Below are 23,769 nucleotides of genomic sequence, written 5' to 3'. Positions count from 1 at the left end.
CCAACACATGCCCACGCACACACACACACCACACAATTTCTCCCACAATACCCCCCCCCCTCCACCCCGTCTCCATCTCTATCCTATTTTGAAAAAAAACTCATATTTGCAGATTGCTTTAAATGATCTACATCCAAAGGAATTTTCGACATGATCTATTGTCACTGGAATTATTTCCTGGGTCATTTTTGGATGTTTGAAATATCTTTGCCTATAGACAGTGGTGTAAATTCTGAATTCTTCCTTGAGAACACTCCACTTGAGTTTATCAGGGTATCTGGTGAGATGTGAGCAAGTAAGACAATACTGTTTTTAATCTGTTGAGTAGCTAGTGAATGACTGACAGCGTACACTGTGCAGCGTATGTGGTATTTAAATGCAATGGCTGTTTATTCAGAATTATTTGTATTGGTTATGTCAGCATTTTGATTTGGTTCCATCTTATGAGAGGTTTATATTTGTTTGTGACTAACAGATGGTTACTGGATTACAGATTAAGACTAGTCCATTATCCTTCAGCAAGCTATTGGAGATGCTGGTGCATTATTTATTTACTGATATTTCTTCGTGTTTTTGACCATCAGTGTGCTCTCTGCAAAATGCATTATGATAAAAAAAAGGTTATTGCAATGTGTACTGAAATGACCTCTCTAATAATAAGATCTATGATTTTCATGGTTGACGGATGCTTTCAATTATAAATTGTAGCGCTGAAAATAGTCATCACTAAATATTAAAGGGAGAGGCTGAATAGGTTGGGTCTTTTTTTCCCGGACCATCAGTGGCTGAAGAGAGAGATTTATAAAACCACGAGAGGCAACGATAGCATGAGTAGTCAAGATTTCTTTTACCCAGGGAGTCTAAAACTAGAGAGCATAGGTTTAAGGTCAGAGGGGAAAGATATAAAGAGGATCTGAGGGTAACTTTTTAATGCAGAGAATGGTGTGCGTATGTAATGAGCTGCCAGAGGAAGTGGTGGCGGCTGGTACAATTACAACTGGTACAATTTAAAAGGCAGCTGGAGGGGAATATGAATCGTAAGGGTTTAGAGGGATATGGACCAAATGCTGGCAAATGGGATTAGGTCACACTGGGATGTCTGTTCGGCACGGGTTGAGTTGGACCAAAGGGGCTGTGTCTGTGCTATGACTGTATAATAGCACATTTTATCTGGCATCTTTTATTGAGTATGACGTAGGCTGAAAACATTTTGTCAGATGTGTTCAGCATTTTTAGTGGTGATAGACATTTGTAGGGGGTTGGGTGTAGGTAACTAAAGACAGGACACATCCATCAAAGTTTTACCTGCACATCCACCAATATCATTTATTGTATCCGTTGCTCCCGATGCGGTCTCCTCTACATTGGGGAGACTGGACGCCTCCTAGCAGAGCACTTTAGGGAACATCTCTGGAACACCTGCACCAATCAACCACACCGCCCCGTGGCCCAACATTTCAACTCCCCCTCACCTATTGTACTCTATGCTACTTTCTCCCCACCCCACCCTCCTCTAGCTTATCTCTCCATGCTTCAGGCTCTCTGCTTGTATTCCTGATGAAGGGCTTTTGCCCGAAACGTCGATTTTACTGCTCCTTGGATGCTGCCTGAACTGCTGTGCTCTTCCAGCACCACTAATCCAGAATCATAAGAAAGCCACAAGAGTCACCAGGACGGGGCAGGAAGGGGCCATATGCGTTGAGCATGGTATGAGGACAAGGCAGATGGCGGTTTCATGAGGATAGGACTAGAGAGGGGCTCATGAGTGCAGGGCCGGGAAACGGAATCACAAGGACAGGGCTTTGATGGGGTCTCATGAAGACAAGGCTGGCCAGTTGCGGGAAGAGGGCTGGAAAGGATGGGGGGATGTATGAACATGGCTGGAAAGGAATGGGGCCACAGGGTTGTCGAAGTGTGCAAAGACATGATTAAAAGACTGACAGTTGTTGCAAATATAAGGGGATTGGCTTCATTTGATGGGAGCAAGCATTTTGATGTTGAAATGCTACATCATGGAATCCATTGGAATAATGGAATAAATAGACAAGTGAAAGGTAAATTTGAGAGAGGTTGGAGATTGGTTCTCACTGTTTACGGGATATAGAGCTCAGGGATATGAGGAAGACACAGGAAAGGTTGAGTCATTCGAAAACAGATGTGACCGTATTCGTTTAGGGGATGGTGGAGCAAAAACAAGCCATGCTATAGAAGTAGTGGATAAGGGGTTTGAATATAACCTCAGTGGTTGGTTACATTGCACTGAAACGAGTTTGAACAACTATCTGAGACTGAGCTGATGAGCATCCTGAACAATAAGGAGAGAGCTTTGAGTTGAAAAAAGAAAGCCAAGTTTAGGGGATGGTGGAGCAAAAACAAGCCATGCTATAGAAGTAGTGGATAAGGGGTTTGAATATAACCTCAGTGGTTGGTTACATTGCACTGAAACGAGTTTGAGCAACTATCTGAGACTGAGCTGATGAGCATCCTGAACAATAAGGAGAGAGCTTTACTTGCTTTGAGTTGAAAAAAGAAAGCCAAAACTTTGGATCATCCATAGCTTACGGTCTAATTGGAGCTCTGAGCGTGTGGGATGACAGCAGAGTACTGATGCCGGATATCATTGGTGTTCTTATAAAACATTATTGTCAATTATTATGTGAGCTCTGGTGTTTTTGTTTATCCAAACTGGATTGAAACAAGTTAACAAAAAACATGCAAAATTAATTATTCCCTCTTTTAATGTAAGATAATCAATCGCTCACTAGTCAGCACAGCAGAAGAAACCTGTTTCAAGTGAATGTAATTGTCTTTTGAGGGAGTGTAAAAGGTGAGCCATGAGATTTTATCGCCCTTTTACTCTCCTTTGTCCTCTTTCTCTCTCTCTAGCCCGTTCCCCCTTCATCTCTGTCTTCTTGCCCCTCTCACTTCTCTATTTTTGCATTATTCACAGAATATGAACATTGCTGGCTAGCCAGTCTTGACTGCCCATCCCCAATTTCTCAGAAGGCAGTTAAAAGTCAAACACATTTTCTCTCTCTTTCTCTCTCTTGTCTCCTCTCTCTCTCTCTCTCTCTCTATATATATATATATTAGTTATTTCAGTCTTTGATGTCAATTTCCATGAGTAATGCTTCCACCTGTCATCTGAAAGTTTGATTTTCCCCCCTCCAGAGACAACTGAAACATAGATTTTGTGCTTGTGCCTTAATGCAGCAATGAGGAGGTGGTGCTGGAGTAGTGGTAATGTAATTGACCCAGCAATCCAGTGGCTGCAGGCTAATGATCTGGGAATATGGATTCATACCCCACCACAGCACTTCATTAATAAATATGAAATGTGCAGCTAATATCAGTAGCGGTGACCATGACAACAATCCTTGATTGTTGTAAGAACCTTAATGTCCTTGAGGGAAAAAAAATCTCCCATCTTTATTTATTCTGGTGTACACATGACTCCAATGTTATTGACTCTTAACTGCCTCTGAAAACGGCTGAGCTGCTACTCAGTTCAAGGACAATAGGGACGCCTACAAATGGCATCTCATGAAAGAATAATGGAAAACTTACACACAATTTCTCAAACATCCTCCACCCTATACAAGCAAAAGAGAAAGAAATGGTTTCTAATCCTTGAGTTAATACAATACAATAAAATACAATACAATAAATATGAACAAACAAAAAAAAAGGCACAATAGCTTCTGGTTGCTATGCTAATAAAAAGATTTGAGTTACCTCTTCCAAGCCATGGTATTGGATTATAGCTGGTAAAATCTTGCAGATGTGGTGTTCCAATGTATGTACTATCCTTGTCATTTTAGTTGGAAGTCATCATGGATTTGTAAGGTGCTTCTTAAGGATCTTTGGGGAATCTCTGCAGTGCATCTTGTAGGTAGTAGCAGCAGAGGTGGTGGGAATGCATGTTTGTGGATGTGATGCCAATTGAAAGCGCTGCTTTATCATGGATGGGATATGGAACAAAGCTTGGGGGTGGGGGAGAGCGAGTTGGGGTGGAACCAAACAGTAGTGAAGAAGTGGTGACTCAGCTGTTCTCTGGAGGGAGTTGGCAGTTTTTTGAGGATATAAAGGCCTGAACTAGTTAATGCTAAGGTGTGCACTAAGCATCATCCTATATGATGATGTCATTGGGCAAGGGAACAGCATTAGACTGTGAATAGGACTGAGTAAGTAACTTAGAGGTTCCTGCAAAGTCTTAGTAACAATATCTTTCGCACAATGTACCTTGCTTTCAAGTGAGAAATTACAGCTTAGTTAAGATAAGCTGTCTTGTTAAACTACCAAAACCTTTATTCCTCAACCACACGAGACCTTGCAGCTCCCAACCAGAAGGAGGATGCTGGCAGCAAAAACTACCAGATGAATGTTACGCCATGAGAAGCAGAGGTGAAGATTCAGCTTGCAACATGGTGCCAGTGGTCGGTACAGCTTTGTCATAGAACTAGATAGCAAGCAGTGGAGGCCTATGTGACAGGCAGCAGCTGAAACACCTTAACTTTCAGGAACCTGCAGAAAAGAACCTTGTGGCAAGATTCTACAAGACTGAATCTACAGTTGAAGGTGAAAAGTATGTCCGACCTGGCAAAAAGCATGGAAGTGAGCTAGAAACTCCAGGGACCTGGAATGCTCATCACACCTGATAAGTTATAGATAGTGTTAGGTGCCGACAGACTGTAGGAATTGCCCCGAGTTGAGGTTTAGCTGGAGAATGACAGACCATCAAGACTCCATGAGTGAAGTTGAAATCTCTTGTGAGCAACGGAGGACATTTAAACAACAGGCGGTTTGTTTTAGACGGTGATGCAAGTAGGTTCATTGCGTGTTCTTAAGACAGACATAGATATATTCTTGTTAGGCAAGGGAATCTAAAGTTATTGGGTGCAGACTGTAGAATTCGAAACACCAGAAGATCAGCTGGGATCTAACTTAAAGGCAGAGCAGGCTCAAGGGGCTGAATGGCCTAATTCACATGTTCATATCTGCCAAAGTAGGACACAGTCACAGAGTACCAAGAAGTCAAATAGCTTCTACCACCAATAGGTTCATGAGATTGTAGAGATTACAATGGATGAAAAAACAATGGTATTCTTCAGGGAGTAGGTGACCCAAAACTAGCCTTTTGGCTAAGAGATATTTATATCAATGGGCCTCACACTATTTTAAGCGTGAGGGTGAAGAAACACTGTTTCTGGCTTACAGCAGTATAACTACATCATTTAGGAGACGTACGACTAAGCATGAAATACAATCAGATTTATAACTAAGGACTGTCAGATAGTAGAAAACCTATTACTTCGCAATCAAGAATTCTTCTGCTTAAAGCATGACTAGATATTGTGAATGAAATACTTTTGAGTTGATTTATTATTGTCATATATACCTAGGTACAGTGAAAAGTTTCATTTTGCATGTGCTACAAGCAATTCATATCATACAAAGTCCATCAGGGTAATAGAACAGAGCAAAGAATATAATGATGTAGAAATACCAGTGTTGGATTGGGTGGACAAAGTCTGAAGTCACATGACACCAGGTTATAGTCCAACAGCTTTATTTAAAACCACAAGCTCTTGAAGTGAATACAATGTTACGGCTGCAGAGAAAGTGCAGAAAGAGTGAGAGCAACCTTAAGCTTAAAATTTGAGAGATCCATTCAGGAGTCTAATAACAGTGGGGAAGAAGCCATTCCTGAACCTGTTGGTACATGTATTTCAGCTTTTGTATTTTCTGCCAGCAGAAGAGGTTGGAAGAGATTGTAACCAAGGGTTGATGTTGGTTGCCTTTCCAGGGCAGCAAGAAGTAACATTGAGTCAATGGATAGAAGGTTGGCTTGCATGATGGCCTGGGCTGGCTTCAAGTGGTGCAAGAGGTTAAATCAGTTAAGATAAAGAAACAACTGTTAAGGATCAGCCAATCAGGCTAAAAAGGTCAAAGAAAGTTTGGTTAGGGAACAACAAGTGGAAGATTTCATTGGGCTCCCTAGACTCTGGCAGAAGCCTAACAAAGCAGAATCCATTACAATCAGCTATGTTGGTGTAAAGGTGTTGTTTCATACTGAAAGCAGAATTGAGATCTATGACTTGACAGGGGTGGTAGAAATGTTTTCCAGTCCTGTTAACACTGATGACCACTATACTATACTTGAGCTCATCATTGAATTTTTATCACCAGTCACTTAGATTGCATTACAGCTTCATAAACACACAGTGAAGTCGGACTCCAGTTTGGTTTCAAATGTCGAGAAGGCACAAGTTCCTGCTTAATATTTTGTTTCTGTCTTGTCAGTATCAGTAACAGATCATCTAGGAGAAAGTGAGGACTGCAGATGCTGGAGATCAGAGCTGAAAATGTGTTGCTGGAAAAGCGCAGCAGGTCAGGCAGCATCCAAGGAGCAGGAGAATTGACGTTTTGGGCATGAGCCTGAAGAAGGGCTCATGCCCGAAACATCGATTCTCCTGGTCCTTGGATGCTGCCTGACCTTTGCGCTTTTCCAGCAACACATTTTTCAGCTCAGTAACAGATCATGTCATGCAAAAAGCAGTTCTCAAGTAGCATGGTAGAGGAAGTGAATAGGCTCCCTTCACCAATAACATTGAGGATGAATGATCAAATTGAAACAAGGAGCTTCAGTCTATTATAAATCTATGTTACAGATATGCATACAGCACCAAGGAAGCTATCACTGAGATGGAGCATGTCCACAGGTTCAGGACATGGTCAAGAAGAAAGTGTCTGGTTTTGTCAGGATCCTGACAAAAGGATAACTGTCTCTGTCAAGAGGCCATCAGTTTTCTTTGAAGGAAGTTCATGAGATTAAATGTCCTTCAAAGATTGTAAGGAAACAAATGCCTGTTTGAATAGGAAAGAGATCTTCCATGAAGGAAATCCAAGAGATTAAAGGTTTTCCAGTTTGTATGGGCTAACAAACTTCTGTATCAAGAATAGATACAAAATCAGTATCTCCAACACAGAAGCCAGCCAACCTATCAAGTCTGAATAAAACATGTCCTGGCTGTATAGTAAAATGATCAGACCATCTGAAATACTGAAGTCAGAGACTTGGGGAGGGAGATAGGAAAGTGTAAATGTAATTATAGACATAAATGTATAAATAATGATAATGGGTGGAAAAACTTTATATCAGGATGTAAGGGATTGAAAGGGTTAATGGTGAGGCTTGCATTTCGAACATGATAATGTCAATTGGCTCATCGATGGAGAGACAGCTTTGGACTACAAAAGTATAAGACCTGGTGTAGAAATAAGCCTCATAGTTTTAATAACAATATCTGTCATACCAGTATAACTTGTATCTATTTGCAATCACATTATAAATTACAGCCTCTTCTCGTTACACTCCCAAGTGTTCTTCTCTACTGCACTAGACCAAGCTGGCCCTGTGGATCCCTACCAGAAACTAGGATGGTGATAGCAAATTGACAAGCTGAACTCCAGTGATGTTCCATTATACAACACCAGAAAGCAAGTTGATGTTTGGGACCATACAGTGGTGATATAAGCATTTGGAGAGACCGTTCATGTACCAGTGTCCAGAATTCAAAATGATTTCCAATTCCTGTTCAGTGGTGGCAAGGTTTACAGAGATGAGATCGACAACCAGTTTATTTATTGGTGATGATTTGTTGTACATTAGCCCTGACAGCACTGGAGAAGCTACTCTTTTCTGTAGTGATGGAGGGAGCAAAAAAAAAAGTTTGTGTTTGCTTAGTACTCTTCATGAATTCAGGACATCTTACTTTATGGCACATGCTTCGTATCCAAGGTGCTGAACAGCCAATTAAGTATTTATATAGTTTAGTAACTGTAATAGTATGGGGAAAAGAAGTGACATGGGAAAGCAAATCTTAGCAGGACTTATACACTTAATGGTAAGGTCCTAGGGACTGTTGCTGAGCAAAGAGACCTTGGAGTGCAGGCTCATAGCTCCTTGAAAGTGGAGTTGCAGGTAGACAGGATAGTGAAGAAGGCGTTTGGTATGCTTTCCTTTATTGGTCAGAGATTGAGTACAGGAGTTGGGAGGTCATGTTGCGGCTGTACAGGACATTGGTTAGGCCACTGTTGGAATATTGCATGCAATTCTGGTCTCCTTCCTATTGGAAAGATGTTGTGAAACTTGAAAGGGTTCAGAAAAGATTTACCAGGATGTTGCCTGGGTTGGAGGATCTGAGCTGTATTGAGAGGCTGAACAGGCCGGGGCTGTTTTCCCCGGAACGTCGGAGGCTGAGGGGTGACCTTATAGAGATTTACAAAATTATGAGGGGCATGGATAGGATAAATAGACAAAGTCTTTTCCCTGGGGTTGGGGAGTCCAGAACTAGAGGGCATAGGATTAGGGTGAGAGGGAAAAGATATAAAAGTGACCTAAGGGGCAACTTTTTCACGCAGAGGGTGTTACGTGTATGGAATGAGCTGCCAGAGGATGTGGTGGAGGCTGGTACAATTGCAACATTTAAGATGCATTTGGATGGGTATATGAATAGGAAGGGTTTGGAGGGATATGGGCCAGGTGCTGGCAGGTGGGACTAGATTGGGTTGGGATATCTGGTCGTTATGGACGGGTTGGACCGAAGGGTCTGTTTCAATGCTGTACATCTCTATGACTCTATGACTCTATTTGAAACCAAGTAAACAGGGAGATAGCCTCTGCTTAAACATATCACCTGAAAGGTGGAATTTCCAATAAAGCAATATTCCTGCAAATACAGTAGAGCCTCATTTTGTATTTTAATTTTGCCAAAGGTAAGCTTCTCTTTTAAACAAAATACAAATAGCAAAGAAATGATGTAGACTAATGGAGTTCAGTAGAAATTGCTGGATTAATTACAAACCAGACAGAGAAAGCAGTGACAAAACTTTATTTAGTCATTGAAAATTTAATAACAGAAATGGTCAAAAAATAGCAAAGATAATGAAAGTACAATTGATTCAATTTAAGTGGTGGTGATTTGGGGTTGCTGTTTAAAATTTGCTGTGATTGTAAATATGAGATGGCTTTTGAAAATCTGAAAGTTAGTTTATTCAGTGGGTTTCAAAGCTGAGTAGTTTGTGCATTAAAGCAGTCTTAAACTGGAAAATATTTTGAAACCAAGTGGCTTTGTACGAGTTATAAAGCCGTTCCTTAAACACAGCTCTTCCAGCTGAATGTCTGGAAGACTGAAAGAGCATTCTTCTTAAAAAAAAAATGCCTTCGACTGTTTTCTATTGATGGCAGATGCTGTCTTTTGTGATACACTATCTCTTCTGCTGCCTCTGAGCAAAGGCTTTTGTGACAGTAAAGATAACTGCGCAGATTTGCTGAAAGTAGGTTTTGGATATGACTGCATGCCGTTTACCCAATAACGTCTGTGCAGCTGTACAGTGAGACAGCCCTGCCCAATCCTCATAAACTGCAGTGCCTGTAAAACCCTTGCCTGCTGTTTATGCCGGAACATCCGTGAACTACAGGACAGTTTAATAGTCCCTCATGAAGGAAAAATTACAGATAAGCAATGTAAGTAATGTGCAGCGTGTGTTGCTCTTTCTCTTAAAAGAAAAAGCAAGCTTGCTTGTGATGTATGTTGCATTTCTTGCTTATAGCGTGTGGTTTGTAATTTTTCTTGCAGTTTCTTTTGATCCCCAGTGTATGACACAAGCTGTACTGCGCATTTTTATTGGTAGTGGGAGGAGCTTCAGGTCCAAGTGACTATGAGGAGCTCAGATAATAATTCTATTTAAATTGTATATTGTTTAATTGTAACTGAATGTATATGGTATAGAACAGATGCTGCTACAATGATTGTCGCAGTGCCAATGAATCGATTTTTAAGCATGGCTACCTTGTTAATGCATTGGTGGACTCAGCAATGAATTAATTGTTGTAGTTATTGTGTGTAAGCTTTAACGAAACAGACTGTACAAAATAATATGTGACTAGAATGATCACTTAACATGCTTAATAGTAATTGTGGGTTTGTGTCTGTGATTAAGTTGGACAAGACTTATTGATTTGACTTGGAGCAGCTTGTAGTGCATAACATATTCCTCCGGAAAGCAGCAGTTTGGTTTATGCTTTCATATATTAAACAATATGTATTTGCCATGTTTAATTACTTTGTTCATTCTAAATAACTTATCCAAGGCCAGAATTTTCAGGATTCCTTTGAGGAACAGAAGTGGGCTAGGGTTGAAAATATCAGTCCGGCTGGCATGCCAGTTTTCTGGTTGCTGATCGGGGGTCAGAAGGTGTGCAGGATTTAGGCCCAGCCCATAATCTATTGCTAAGGCAAATTAAGAAGGTTAAAGTGCGCATTGAGAGCTTGTTATGATTTTCATGGGAACAAAGCCACAATTACTATAGAGGCAGATACACTATTAATGAGCTCCATGGTCATGGTCACCTCAAAAACAAAAGGGTGAATGGCACATAAGGGGATATATGCCCAAAGATTTTGGTGCCGTTGACTCAGGTGGCAAGGGGAGTCAGCAGGAATTTTATAGATACTGCAGAGTGTTTTCTGGCATCGTGGGAGCATGAGGAAGAGTCAAGACCTACAAGCACGCATGGAGGATCAACATGAACACAAAGTCTCTTGCAGTGGGGATATGGCTGTCAGGTTTAGGGCCCAGTGGTGATGAGGAACCATGGCATCTGAGATTCACTCCCAAGTGAGTGAATGACATTTGGAAGCACAGCTTTTATATCTGCATGACTTTCCAGCATTACTCACCTGCCCAATTATTTGCTTAAACACAGAACAATCTCTGACTACGAACAAGAGGATGTTTGTTTACAAAATCAGATCCAACATCTAATTAACGTGCTCATGTGTATGCAAATTGTTTTTAGTTCTGGCAAAAGGATGAGGGTACACTGAAAATGTTTCTGTAATGGCTCTTAGCCAAGGTGGCGAAAGACAGAACAAAATTCACTGAGAATTCAGACCTATTGTTCCATAGTCATTGAGAGTTTTTTTGAGGTACATCAGAATACTGAGGATATCTGACTATTTCCAAATCAGACCACCCCTGGTTCAGCTGTTGGAAGTTAATATGGCTTGATACTACAATGTCTGATTAGACAAGAGATTTTGGAGAGCCTCCTTTCTCTCTCTGCTTAAGAAAATTTGACACTGGAGATTAAAGTGATGATGTAGTTGAATTATAAAGCTACTGCCTTTGATAAAAAGCGAGAGCTTCTATGTTACAGGATGTAGATTACATTCCCCATTACATCATGGACTAAGGCAGTTTACAATATTGTCTCTTTTTGAACTATGAAGAAAACTATTAAAACATCGCCGAGTGAAAAACAAGATTGTGCAAGACTTTCTTATTTTGAATGACAGTATGTTACTTGATGTCACTGTTTCCTGTTCCCGTCTTATTCTCGCCCCCTTTTGCCTTTCTCCCTTTAGCCTCATCCTTTCCCTCCCTCCCATCCAGTTATCCCCACTTATCCTTGCCCCCTTTGTCCAACGTGCATCCCACCTCAACCTTCCCACCCCATTCTTCCTGTCCACATCTACCCCCACCCAGTGCTTCCCCTTTCTTATCCCTTCCCCAGTTTCTTATTCCTTTCCTCCGGGTGCTCCGGTTTCCTCCCACCATCCAAAGATGTGCAGGGTCAGGTGAATTGGCCATACTAAATTGCCCGTAGTGTTAGGTAAGGGGTAAATGTAGGGGTATGGGTGGGTTTCGCTTCGGCGGGTCGGTGTGGACTTGTTGGGCCGAAGGGCCTGTTTCCACACTGTAATCTAATCTAATCTAATCTACCCTTCCCATGTTCCTTCTACTCCCCCAACCCTCCACTTATCCATACACCCCTATCATATCACCATCCAAAGGCAAGACATCTCTAACTTGAACTTTGTTTAATTAATATCTACAACCCACTGGATAGTGATTTCCAAAGGTTCACTACTCTGTATGTGAGCAGTTGGTTTCTTACTTAGCTCCTAAATGGCCTATTCCTTTTTTTTGAGAGTGTGACAACAAGTTTGAGATTCTCTGATCAGAACAAACATCTTTTCATGCTTAACCTTGTCTTGCCCATGGACAAAGTGGAACGAGAAGGTACAGTATATTTGGATTTCTCAAAGTCGTTTGATAAAATGTCATATTATTACGCAAGGTATGAGCTCATGGAGTTAGGGTGGTATATTAGCCTGGATAGAGGATAGCTAAGTTAGCAGGAAACAGAATCAAGTTGACAAGCTGTAACTAGTGGCATGCCTCCAGGATCAATGCTGGGGCCTCACCTATTTATGATCTATATTAATGATGTGAATGAGAAAAATAACTATTAAAGCCAGATTTGCTGATGATACAAAGATATGTAACAAAAATGTTATGAGGAAAGTACAAAGAGTCTATAAGGGGATAAGTGAATGGGCAAAGATTTGGCAGATGGTGCTTACTGTGCGAAAATGTGGGGTTGAGTTCAAGAAGAATGAAAGAGCAGAACATTTTTTTTAAATGGAGAGAGGCTGCAGAATGCTGAGTGTCCTTGTGCTTTTAATGCAAAAGTTTAGTAGACAGCTATAGCAAGTATTTTGGAAGTCAAATTGAATATTTGCGTTCAATGTAAAGAGACTGGAATACAAGCATAGAGAATTCTTGTGACAATTTTTCAGTGCATTGGTGATGCCACACTTAGAATACTCCAGTCAGACTTGTTCACTTTACTTAAAGAAGGATTTACATGCATTGGAAACAGTTCAGAGAAGTTTCATTATGCTGATTCCTGGTATGAAGGATTTCTCTTGACGGCAAGAGTTGTGCAGCTTAAGCTACTCCTCATTGGAGTTCAGATGAATGAAAGGTAAACTGATTGAAATGTTAAGGTTGTGATTGGACTTGCCAGCATAGGTGTTGAGAGAGTGTTTCCCCTCATGGATACATCCAGAACTTGGGGCACAGTTAAAATAATGAGTCTCATCTTTGAGTCTGAGCTATTGGAGAATTTCTTCTCTCAGAGGGACGTCAGTCAATAGAATTTTCTTTTGCAGGAAGCTGTGGAGTTTGGGTCATTTGCATATATTCAAGATTGAGTTAGACAGATTTTTCATTAATAAGGGAATTTAGGGTTGTGATGTTTAATCGGGAGGTGGAGTTAGAGCCACAGTTCGATCAGTCATGGTTATATTGACAGACCGAGTGTGATCAAGGGACCAAATGGTCTACTCTTCAGCCTATTTCTTATGTTCTGATCTTTAAAGGAAGGGAAAGAGGTAGAGAGGTGCAGGGCTGGTGTTCTAGAGCTTGGGGACTGGACAACTGAAGGCATAGCCATTAATAATAAAGCAGTTACAATTTGGAATGTACAAGAGGGAAAAATCTGAGGAGCATAGAAGGATTTGAAAATAATGATGAAAATCTTAAAGTCAGCACATTTCTTACCATGAGCCAAATAGGCCAGCAAACAACAGGATGATTGGTGAATAAGACTTGGTATGAGTTCAAGATGTGGGCAGCAGAGCTTTGGATGTCTCAAATTTTCAAAGGATACAATGTGGGAGACCAGCAACGAGTACATTGGAATAGTAGTCATGATTTGGAGATGCCGGTGTTGGACCGGGGTGTACAAAGTTAAAAATCACACAACACCAGGTTATAGTCCAACAGGTTTAATTGGAAGCACACTAGCTTTCGGAGCGACGCTCCTTCATTAGGTGATAGTCACTATCACCTGATGAAGGAGCGTCGCTCCGAAAGCTAGTGTGCTTCCAATTAAACCTGTTGGACTATAACCTGGTGTTGTGTGATTTTTAACTTTGTACATTGGAATAGTTTATAACGGTAATGAAAGTATGAGTGAGGTTATCAGAAGCAGATGAAAACTGATAGACAGGAAGGATATCAGATGGTGTCACAGAGGTGGAAATTGGCAATCTTACTGATCTCACAATTAAGAAGCTTTGCAAGATTATCTCTGGGTTAAATGTGACTTCAAGACCACAAACAAACTGAATTAATTTCAGACTCAAATTCTAACTGTTCAGAGCATTCTTCTATAATTTAACACATCTTCTGTGTTGCGGATGTGTTTTGTCTTCCTTGTTTGTATATAATAGGGGAGTTGTCTTGCACACTGAGATCTTGGCAGTTGTTTTCTGCATTTTCATTCACTTTTTTGCAATCATATTAACTGCCATCTAGCTGTGGTAATTAAATGGAATATCTTATGACTTGTCCAATTTCCTGGCTATTTAAAAAGTGAATAAAAGTTCTTATAGAATTCCTGCAGTCTTGTTGTGCCCTAGCTTTGACAGTTGCATCAGCATTTGTGTCCAGCTTATAGCCCAATTATTTGCGATCCCACTTTGCTCCAAAACACTGCATATTATCAATGATAAAATAATCAATGATAGGAAATGTATTTTGTTTATGGTTTGTGGTTTATGCTTGAATTTTGTGAAAGTTGAAGACATAGATTCAACATGTCAAAAGTAAGAAAGCTACAAATGTTTTCATTGTGTCCAATAATGTCCTGTTGCAGTATCACAGCCATGGTTGGATTGACTTATTGATGCATTTAAGATTATTTTCATTCATTCTTTCTTTCATGGGATGCTAACATCACTGGTAAAATTAGCATATTTTGCCAATTCTTCATTGCCTCTTGAATGGCATTGCTCGCTATGCCATTATAGACAGCAGCTAAGAGTCAACTACATTTCTGAGCCTGGAGTTACATATAGTCCAAACCATGTAATGATGGCACATTTCTTTCCCTAAAGGACATTAATGAACCAGCTGGACTTTTGTAAAAATTGATATTGTCATGGACACAGATATTGTTATAGTAAGCTAGCTAACTGTCCATTTCAGAGTTATTACTACCACTCAAATCAAATTCAAACTAATTCAAATACCAACATTTGAATGAACCTATTTACCCAAAACATTAGCCTGAGTGTCTCAATTACTAGTCTCCCTTTCAATAATGTGTATTGGTAGCATATTTATAAAGCAGTAATGGGCATTGATGAAGTCTCTGCCAGAACCGTCAAAATTCTAAATCATAAATCTTGTTATTTATGGCAGTTCCCCAGCTACCTTGAACAAAGAACAAAGAAAATTACAGCACAGGAACAGGCCCTTCAGCCGTCCAAGCCTGCACCGATCAAGATCCTCAATCTAAATCTGCTGTCTATTTTGTAGGGATCTATATCCCTTTGCTCCTGCCCATTCATGTATCTATCTAGATACATCTTAAATGACGCTATCGATCCCACCCCTACCACCTCTGTCGGCACCCACTACCCTCTGCATGAAGAATTTTCGATGCATATCTCCCTTAAACTTTTCCCCTCTCACTTTGAACTCATGACCCCTAATAATTGAGTCCTCCACACTGGGAAAAAGCTTCTTGCTATCCACCCTGTCCAAACCTCTCATGATTATGTCGGTCTCAATCAGGTCCCCCCTCAACGTTTGAAGTTTAATTACTTTCTATATTGAATGGGTTTTCTGTCTGTTGTATATCCTGTCCTCAGCATGCTATCAAATGCAACAGAGACTGGCCTGGAGAACACAAGGTTTGTGGTGACACCACCTGCAACTTAAGCATCATGCCCGAGGAGGCTGCACTGGGTGAGAAATAGGAATCTTAGGCAAGGAATGAACTGCCATGTTCAATACTCTCAGCAATGCAGGATGCTATGAGTTATTTATTAGTTGGCCCGATAATGTGAAGAATAATTTTCTCCATGGAGTTCCAGAGAAGCAAAGCCCTTGTCATCTGTTTTGAGTCTGTTCTGCTGCTTTCCCTGCTGGCGTGTCACAAGTCAGAGCAAAGAATGTCCATGATTATGAAGCACTGTTTGAGTGATGGGCTGAATAGCTGGAGGTATGTGAAGGCAGTGAGGAGTGGCTGTAAGCTGACAGTATTGTTAAGTATGTGAAGTGGAGGTTGTTTAAATGGATTATAGGCCTGAGTACTGAGTGCTAGGGCCGTACTGCAGTAAACAGTGTGAGGGGTTTTGTAGTGGATTGGCGATGTCACGTGAAGATACATTTACTCACCTTGACCGCTCAGGTGAGGTCATTAGACTTGTGCCACTGCTGTCTAGCCCTATGAAGCAGATGTTTGGAACAGACCTCAATGTCCACTGTCTGTCAATTTGAAGTAACCTCCCTTGTTTCCTTTGGATATATTTCTTCTGGCCCTGCTGATTTACCTATTTTCAATATTGCTAAAGCCGCAAAGTTTTCATTTTTATTCTGTTTATCCCAACCAATTTTGTAAATACCTTCGCAAACTATTTATTAAAGACCACACTTACATTTTGTATCTGTACACATGGGTTAGTATTTTGGTTTCTACTTTGTCATACTCTTTTCTTAATTATCCAAAATCAAGACTTTATTTTAACTTGGAATCTTATAATTGAAGTTTAATGTAAACGTATATTGTCTACTCTAGTAATTTTGTTTTCTTCTTCATTTTTTTCATTGTCAATGCCTTTCTTATGTTTTCCTCTCCCACACACTCTTTTAAAACCCAAATCCTTGATTAAAGGTTTTGATCACTCCTAGTTCTCTGCTTTTGGTTTGATGTACATTTATCACTTTTTGGAGAATGTTACCATGTTTTCTGTTGTAAAATGAAGGTGAGTACACCTTGCTGCATGAATCAAAAGGAACTGGTTTACCATTAACCGTTAGCAATAAAGTGGATCAGTTCCCGTGTTGCCTCAGCACAGTTATTCAGTCAATTGCCTGACATAGAAATCAGCAAGATTCTGGGCTTGTACCTTTGTTGGATTACCTAATCTCTACAAGATGCATTGGACCTAGTATTTGAGTTAGTGAGGGGTAGAAAAAACAAGAGTTGTTAGTCTTGAATGGATGTGCCCAGCAGTCTCTGCTGAAATTACATATTCATGGGAATTTAACTGAAAAGCATTGCCCACTTCAGTGACAGTCCTATGATTCAATAACCTGCTTATGTTCACAGTTGAGATTCGCACATGAATATTGATAATTTGGACCAGGTCAGACAGTGGCACGGTGGCTTAGTGGTTAGCACTGCTGCTTCACAGCATCAGAGACCCGGGTTCAATTCCAGCCTCAGGTAACTGTCTGTGTGGAGTTTGCACACTCTCCCCGTATCTGCGTGGGTTTCCTCCGGGTGCTCCGGTTTCCTCCCACAGTCCAAAGATGTGCAGGTTAGGTCGATTGGCCATGCTAAATTGCCCATCGTGTTTGGTTTATTAGCCAGAGGGAAATAGGTATGGGTGGGTTACTCTTCGGAGGGTCGGTGTGGACTTGTTGGGCCGAAGGGCTAGTTTCCACGCTGTAGGGAATCTAATTAAACAAATGAGGCCCTTGGAATTATATAACAGCAAGGGGTGATACCTTTGAGTGGAGAAAATGAAAGAAAATTGTTAAGAAATAAATAATGTAGATTTGGAATCCTCTGTCCTGAATTTGCTTCTTAACCGCGCACTGTTAACAATGTACAGAGTCTCCTTCATGGTATTCATGCAGCGAGATTACTTGGTGCAATATGATTAAGAATGGATGTGTTTTTGTGTTTCTGATTTTGATTAGGACCTATTCAGGATGCAGGCATGACTTCTTGCTTTCCTGTATACCCTTCATCTTCCCATTAACGTTACAACGAATCTGTTGAGAAGGCCTTACTGTTAGCTGTCACTGCTCCTTGGATGCTGCCTGACCTGCTGCGCTTTTCCAGCAACACATTTTTCAGCTCTGATCTCCAGCATCTGCAGTCCTCACTTTCTCCTAGATTTAATAAACTCTCTGGTATTTGGTCATGTCTTCAGATAATCTTTCATTAATTCCAGAATAAACACCCATTGCCAGTAAAGCTTATTGTTTATTTTCTACTGTATTAGGGCATCCCAGATGGACTTGAAGAGTGCCCTGGAAGAATGCAATATTGCACTGAGTTTATTCTTAAATAACAAATTCTCTGAAGCTTTGGATTTGCTGCGGCCATGGTAAGAAGTCTTGAATTTGAACTAAATGACTTGTTTTTCCTTGTGTAGTTCTGCATTCTCCATAATAGATTTATAAGGAATTTAAACTGTTTCCCTGCCCAATCCGTTGCCTGTAGTAATAGCATTGTCTTATGAATATTAGAAGAAAATAAAGTTAACTTTGAAAGTGTAGGTCGTGTTCTTGTAAATGTTGGCAAAAGAAAATAACCACTTTTATGTTAATTTCAAGTGCTTTGATAAGTTATCTTTAAAAATATTGTTTCAGTCTCCCAGATATTTCCTCTTGACTTCACTTGTAAAAGGGTTGCTTTATCCTAGTGAGCTTGAAAACTGAGTGGTCGCATTTGTTATATTGCTGTTGCTAGATTGCTGTGTAGAAATCCAAGAAGATACTTGTCCTACTTGTTCCCCCTTGCTTCATGCGTTCATGCATGGCAGATTTATTGTTACTCATTTCCCCTTGGAATGATCTAAGGTTAGTTCAGTTGGCTGGACAGTTAGTTTAGGTGCAGAGTCATGCCAACATCAAGGGTTCAGTTCCCACATTGGCTGACATCACCATAAAGGTCTTTCCTTCTCAACGTCTCCCCTTGTCTGAGGCTTGTTGAACCTCGGATTAAACCACCACGAGTCGTCTTTGTAATGAGAGAGCATCCCGATAGACTGGTAAAACTGTGGCGACTTTACCTTACCTTCGTGCAAACCTGTTTACCATTCACCTTTTGGCCCTTGCAGGAAGCCTGGTTGAGAGGCTTGACTTTCTGACCATAGGGAATACTCCCCAACAGGCTAAAGAACTTGTTCATTTTGTGTGTGTGTGAGAGAGATTGTAAGGTCCAGATGTTTATTATTTTGTATTTATTTACAGAGTTGCATATCATAAGCATACACCTTCAAGCCCAAACAGCCACTGTTTTTTTTTCTCTGTCTATGGCTGGAAGTGAATGCTCAGTTAATGCCTACTGTTTGTATAAAATTAATCATGATTCATATGCACTCAACAGAGCAGGCTGCAGAATTAGGCTATTCAGATTCCAAATCTTGGTGGGATTAGGGAAAGGTGTTGTGAATCCAGACCCATGGGCTGTGGAGTGGGGGGTCCTTGTATGGTGGTAAGGGGCACTGAAGCAATGGAGCTATGAATACCACCTACACTGAGTCAGCTATGGCTACATCCTAGCTGCTGTGCCAGTGCTGCCCTTCCCCCTCCACGTCAGACTTCTAAGAATAGCCAGAGGGTCTAACTTGGGGTTGTGCTTCATTACCTTCCAGTAATAGGCTCTTCTGCTGTGCAACATAATGTACAACTAGTATTTGGACATCTTTATAAGGGAATATTGTAAAGCTCACTGATTAGTCTAGTGATATTGAGGGATTGCCCTTGCCTCAGGGTAAAACCTGGTAGTTGTCATCATTATTGTCCCCTTCCTCCTTTTCCAGGCCTGCTGAAACACCCCTAACTTGTAGCCTGATGCCTCCTCTGGCCTCATATTAGTCACCTACCCTTGCCTGTATGGCTTAAATGTGTGAGGGTGCCAACCCATTTTAGCTCATCTTTGGCACAGTGTGCACTGCCCCCTTCTCTTGTACACCCTCTTTCGTGCGATTTTGATGTCTGAGTCAATAGAATAAAATATTTCGCCCCATCCACGAGTGCCCTGGGGTGACAGACACTCACCCTTGATTGAGGTTTTGCGATTTCTGTGGCAATTGCTGCAATTTTCTATTATTATCCAAAGAGATCTCTGGGCCTGTCATACATTTTGTTGTATTGTCAATTATCTTCCAATGGAACCCAAGCACCCTACTCTGCCATAATATTAAGAGCCACAACATTGGTAATTTTAAAATCAGAGCGCCACAAGCAAATGATTGTTCTGTAGTGTCAGGGTAAATGTTGTTAAAGCCATAAACTGCAACATTACCAATCTGATTCACCCACATGACGAGTTTAGGTGCTTGTTTGTACCTTAGATTGAGGTATGCTTTGCTCTGTTTTGAAGTTAAGAATACAAATTTCAAGTTGTCTTTCCAATTATCCAGCTCAACTATTTGAAATAAATTTTCTTGTGTCACCTTTGAAAAACCCATTGGTAGCTGATGATAAGCTGTACTTATTTATATATGTTTTCGATCTTATGAACTGGTAGATTTGTTCACTAACGGATGGCACAGTGGCTCAGCGATTAGTACTGCTGCCTCACAGTGCCACGGACTCAGGTTCGATTCCACCCTTGGGAGACTGTCTGTGTGGAGTTTGCACATCTTCAATGTGTCTGCATGGGTTTCCTCGGGTTTCCTCCCACTGTCCAAAAATGTGCAGGTTAGGTGGATTGGCTATGCTAAATTGCCCATAGTATCCAGGGCTGTGCAGACTAGGTGGATTAGCCATAGGAAATGCAGGGTTACAGGAATAGGACAGTGGGTATCTGTCTGGGTGGGATGCTCCTCGGCGGATGTGTAGAAGAAATTAGCTAAATGGACTGCTTCCACATTGTAGGGAATCTATGATTATATAAATAGGATGCTTCTTCCATTTCAGTTGTAGATATGGAATTCTGTCATTTTTCTTGTTGATTTCTTGATTTTAAATGGAGTAAGATTGCCATGCAATCTGGCATAGAACTGATAAGTCTAGGTGAAACCATCTACATCTTGAAAATTAATGGAGAAATTAAGCAAAGGTTTGTGAAATACATTGAAGTGAACTGTCTACTTCAACTTTGATGGGGCAAATTTACTCAGTTCAAACTCAACTTTTTTCTGATGGAGCAATGTTTGGACTTTTGTCCCTCCCACTGTGTAACTAGGTGTTTCTAAAACAGGTCAAAAGACAGCATGTACCATGCTCTGGGTTACAGCACTATGCATGCAATGCAGGCAGCCATGACCTTTGAGCAACAAGATATCCTTGCAGCCATTGGAACAATGAAGGACGCCTTACAAACTTGCCAGAGGTGAGTTTTGCAGTGATCTGATGTCTTGCACCAAGCACTTCGTGACTTGTTCTGCTAAGCAAGTGTTAATAATGTAGAAGTTCTTCACAGTTTATTTTTGCACTGCTACAGTTTGTTGTGAATGTTTTATAAATTGTTTGTGTTTTTTTTCTGATGGTATTTTTATTGCTTTCATATTTATATCATAGCAGAGGGAACACATGTGAGATGGAAGGGGTAGTTATCCATCCATTCTGCTGCATGGAAAATCTCCTTTAAAACTAATATTGGTTACGATGGAAATGCTTAACATTCTGACTGATTGATTGTAAGATTCATTTTTGGACACCTTTGGTGTTTTGTTTGGAAAGTTGAAATGATACATGTTGTTTTGCTGATCTTGAACTTTGATTTAAAGTGATAATGCATCAGTTGATTGTGAAAGACTAACCTTAAATTTTACTTGTGTGTGGATTAAGTAAATTAAAAATTTCTAACAAATTGATGCCTATTTCCTGAATATATTAAGCCAAACAGGCTGCTTTCTGAGTAGTCATTATCAATACATTGCAATAACATCTTGCTTATATTTTGTGATTTTGCTTAAGGTAGTGAAATCATATATTCTTTATGGGAAATTAGAACACCCCATGTTTCTGGCTATAATAAGTTAATTGCATTTATGTCGTAAGTGTGTTGGAGGCCCAACCTTTTATACAACCTGCTATAAGGTGGATGTTATTAAATTGGAAAGGGTGCAAAAAAGATTTACAAGGATGCAACCGAGACTGGATGGTTTGTGTTATAAGGAGAGGCTGGATAGGCAGGGACTTTTTTTCCCTAAAGTGTAGGAGGCTGAGGGCCGACCTTGTACAGGTTTATAAAATCATGAGGGGAATGGATAAGGTGAATCCAAAGGTCTTTTCCCTGTGATAGGGGAGTCCAGAACTAGAGGCATAGGTTTAAGGTAGAGAGAGGAAAGATTTACAAGGGACCTGAGGGACAACCTTTTCACATACAGGATGGTGCATGTATGGAACAAACTGCCAGGGAAGTGGCAGAGACTGGTTTAATTGCAACATTTAAAAGACATCTGGATGAGTACATGGATTGGAAAAGTTTAGAAGGCCAAGTGCAGAAAAATGGGACTAGTTCAGTTTAGGAAATGTCGTCAGCATGGATGAGTTGGGCTGAAAGACCTGTTTCCATGTTATATGACTCTATGACTCTAAATGTCGATGAATTGTAATATTTGAGGTAATCAAAATGCGTGCTAATAAAAATTTCGTTCAGAGGTTATTATCATGGGCATTGTCATTCAGTTGTGAAACATTAAAGAAACCAAAGCCAAAATAGTAATATTACAAACCCATGCTTGAAAGGAAAGCTCCCTGGTATGAAGGCACCTTTGAACACTGATAAGATTATCCCTCTCTTATTCCTTCAAATCAATCGCAAATGTTAAATTCAAACTGATACTTCAGACTGAACACAGCTTACAAAGAGACAATGAGAGAAAAAGTGCATTTTAAAAAATCAATGAAATTTTCAGTGCAAATTTGATTCCTAAATGCCAAAAAGTTAGACAGCTAGTTAAGGCCATCTTTAACTTTACAGCTTCTCATTTTAGGTAAACCAACCACAACTGATTATTGCTGTATACTATCAAGGCTGCATGAGTTTTGTTTCTCAAGGTACAAATCTGTGCCTGTTCCAAACATTTTGAAATTTAGACATCCATAGATTTGGGTGCATAAATTGGATTAGATTGATAGAGCACAGCAAGAGGCCATTTGGCCCATCATATCCCTGCCAGATCTTTAAAAGAGCTATAAAATTAGTCCAACTCCTGTTTTTTGTTTTGTCCTAGTCTTACAATGTGCTGCCTTTCCAGGAATTTATCCAATTCCATTTTGCAACTTACTGCTAAGTCTGCTAATTTAAGTAATGTATTCTAGATCACAGCCCATCCTGTAAACCATTCTTTTCCTTGTGGCACTTTCGTCAATTACAATTTTGGCATTTTGTCTTCTTTCTTTACTGGCCCATCTGTTACTGGAAACAGTGTTCCTTACTTACATATCGAAACTGTTCAAGTTCTTGAACACTCCAGTTTATCTCACCTTAACATTGCCATGGTAAGGAGAACAACCCCAGTTTGTCTCAGCTTATCTCAAGTTCTTTGCCTCCAGTGTTATTGTAGAAAGTCTTTTCTGCACTCTCTCCAAGGCCTTGATATCAACTGGAAGTTGGTGTCTATATTTTTTTGTCCTCCCAAAATGATCGTGTAGGACATAAGCAATTAACAACCTTCGCAAACTTTGTCCAATTTCGAGATAGTGGCTGGGTTCCAGAATCAGGAAGCATGGACAGTATGGCCTGTGGTAATAACCATTGGCTATCTTCACAGAGTGGCTACTGCTGAGGAGCTAGCAACAGGATAGATAGTGATGCAAAGGAGGCAGTTGCAATAGCAGAGGAGTGGCTGTCATTACTTCAGGTATAGCAGCAATGGAGCCATCACCTTCCATGATTGATTTCAGTGGCACATGTTCTGCTTGGAGATATGTGAGCATTGAGGATTACTGCCAGCAAATAATTAAGAGGTTTCAATTTTTTCACAATTTTGCCCAGTATGAGGCCACCCCAATGAACTGCCAGGAATGAGGCACAAGCTGCTGCCCTGGCATTGCCAGGAACCTTTCCTCTCTTTTGGAGGTCAGTGGGTGAAAGCAGAGGCACAAAAATGGGCTACCATCTTGGCGAGGTATCCCGATGTTGCCTAAAGGAGGTAACCGCGTTCTTTCCGTCTTTGCACCAGAGTCGGTGAGAAACCCGTCTGGCTT

The 23,769-nt window shown here is 40.6% G+C and overlaps 1 protein-coding gene across 5 annotated transcripts in view; it reads left to right on the top strand.

Annotated features, from left to right (window-relative positions):
• LOC122564973 (tetratricopeptide repeat protein 39B) overlaps window positions 1-23,769 on the top strand; it is a 102,572-nt gene that overhangs the window by 39,032 nt on the left and 39,771 nt on the right. For 2 of the 5 annotated variants that reach the window (XM_043720557.1, XM_043720548.1), the window contains exons 3-4: window positions 17,883-17,987; window positions 20,813-20,944. The exons of 1 other annotated variant lie outside the window; for it this stretch is intronic. In XM_043720557.1, coding sequence (XP_043576492.1) covers window positions 17,883-17,987; window positions 20,813-20,944 — 237 coding nt within the window. Of the gene's footprint in view, window positions 1-9,432; window positions 9,530-17,882; window positions 17,988-20,812; window positions 20,945-23,769 lie in introns of those variants that run through there. 2 more of the 5 variants (XM_043720566.1, XM_043720574.1) reach the window with 2 other exon arrangements.

The sequence above is a fragment of the Chiloscyllium plagiosum genome, chromosome 2 (genome assembly GCF_004010195.1).
Source record: "Chiloscyllium plagiosum isolate BGI_BamShark_2017 chromosome 2, ASM401019v2, whole genome shotgun sequence".
Taxonomy (NCBI): Eukaryota; Metazoa; Chordata; class Chondrichthyes; order Orectolobiformes; family Hemiscylliidae; genus Chiloscyllium; species Chiloscyllium plagiosum.
Note: the sequence above shows the minus strand (reverse complement) of the source record. Positions and strands in the feature narration are given on the sequence as shown.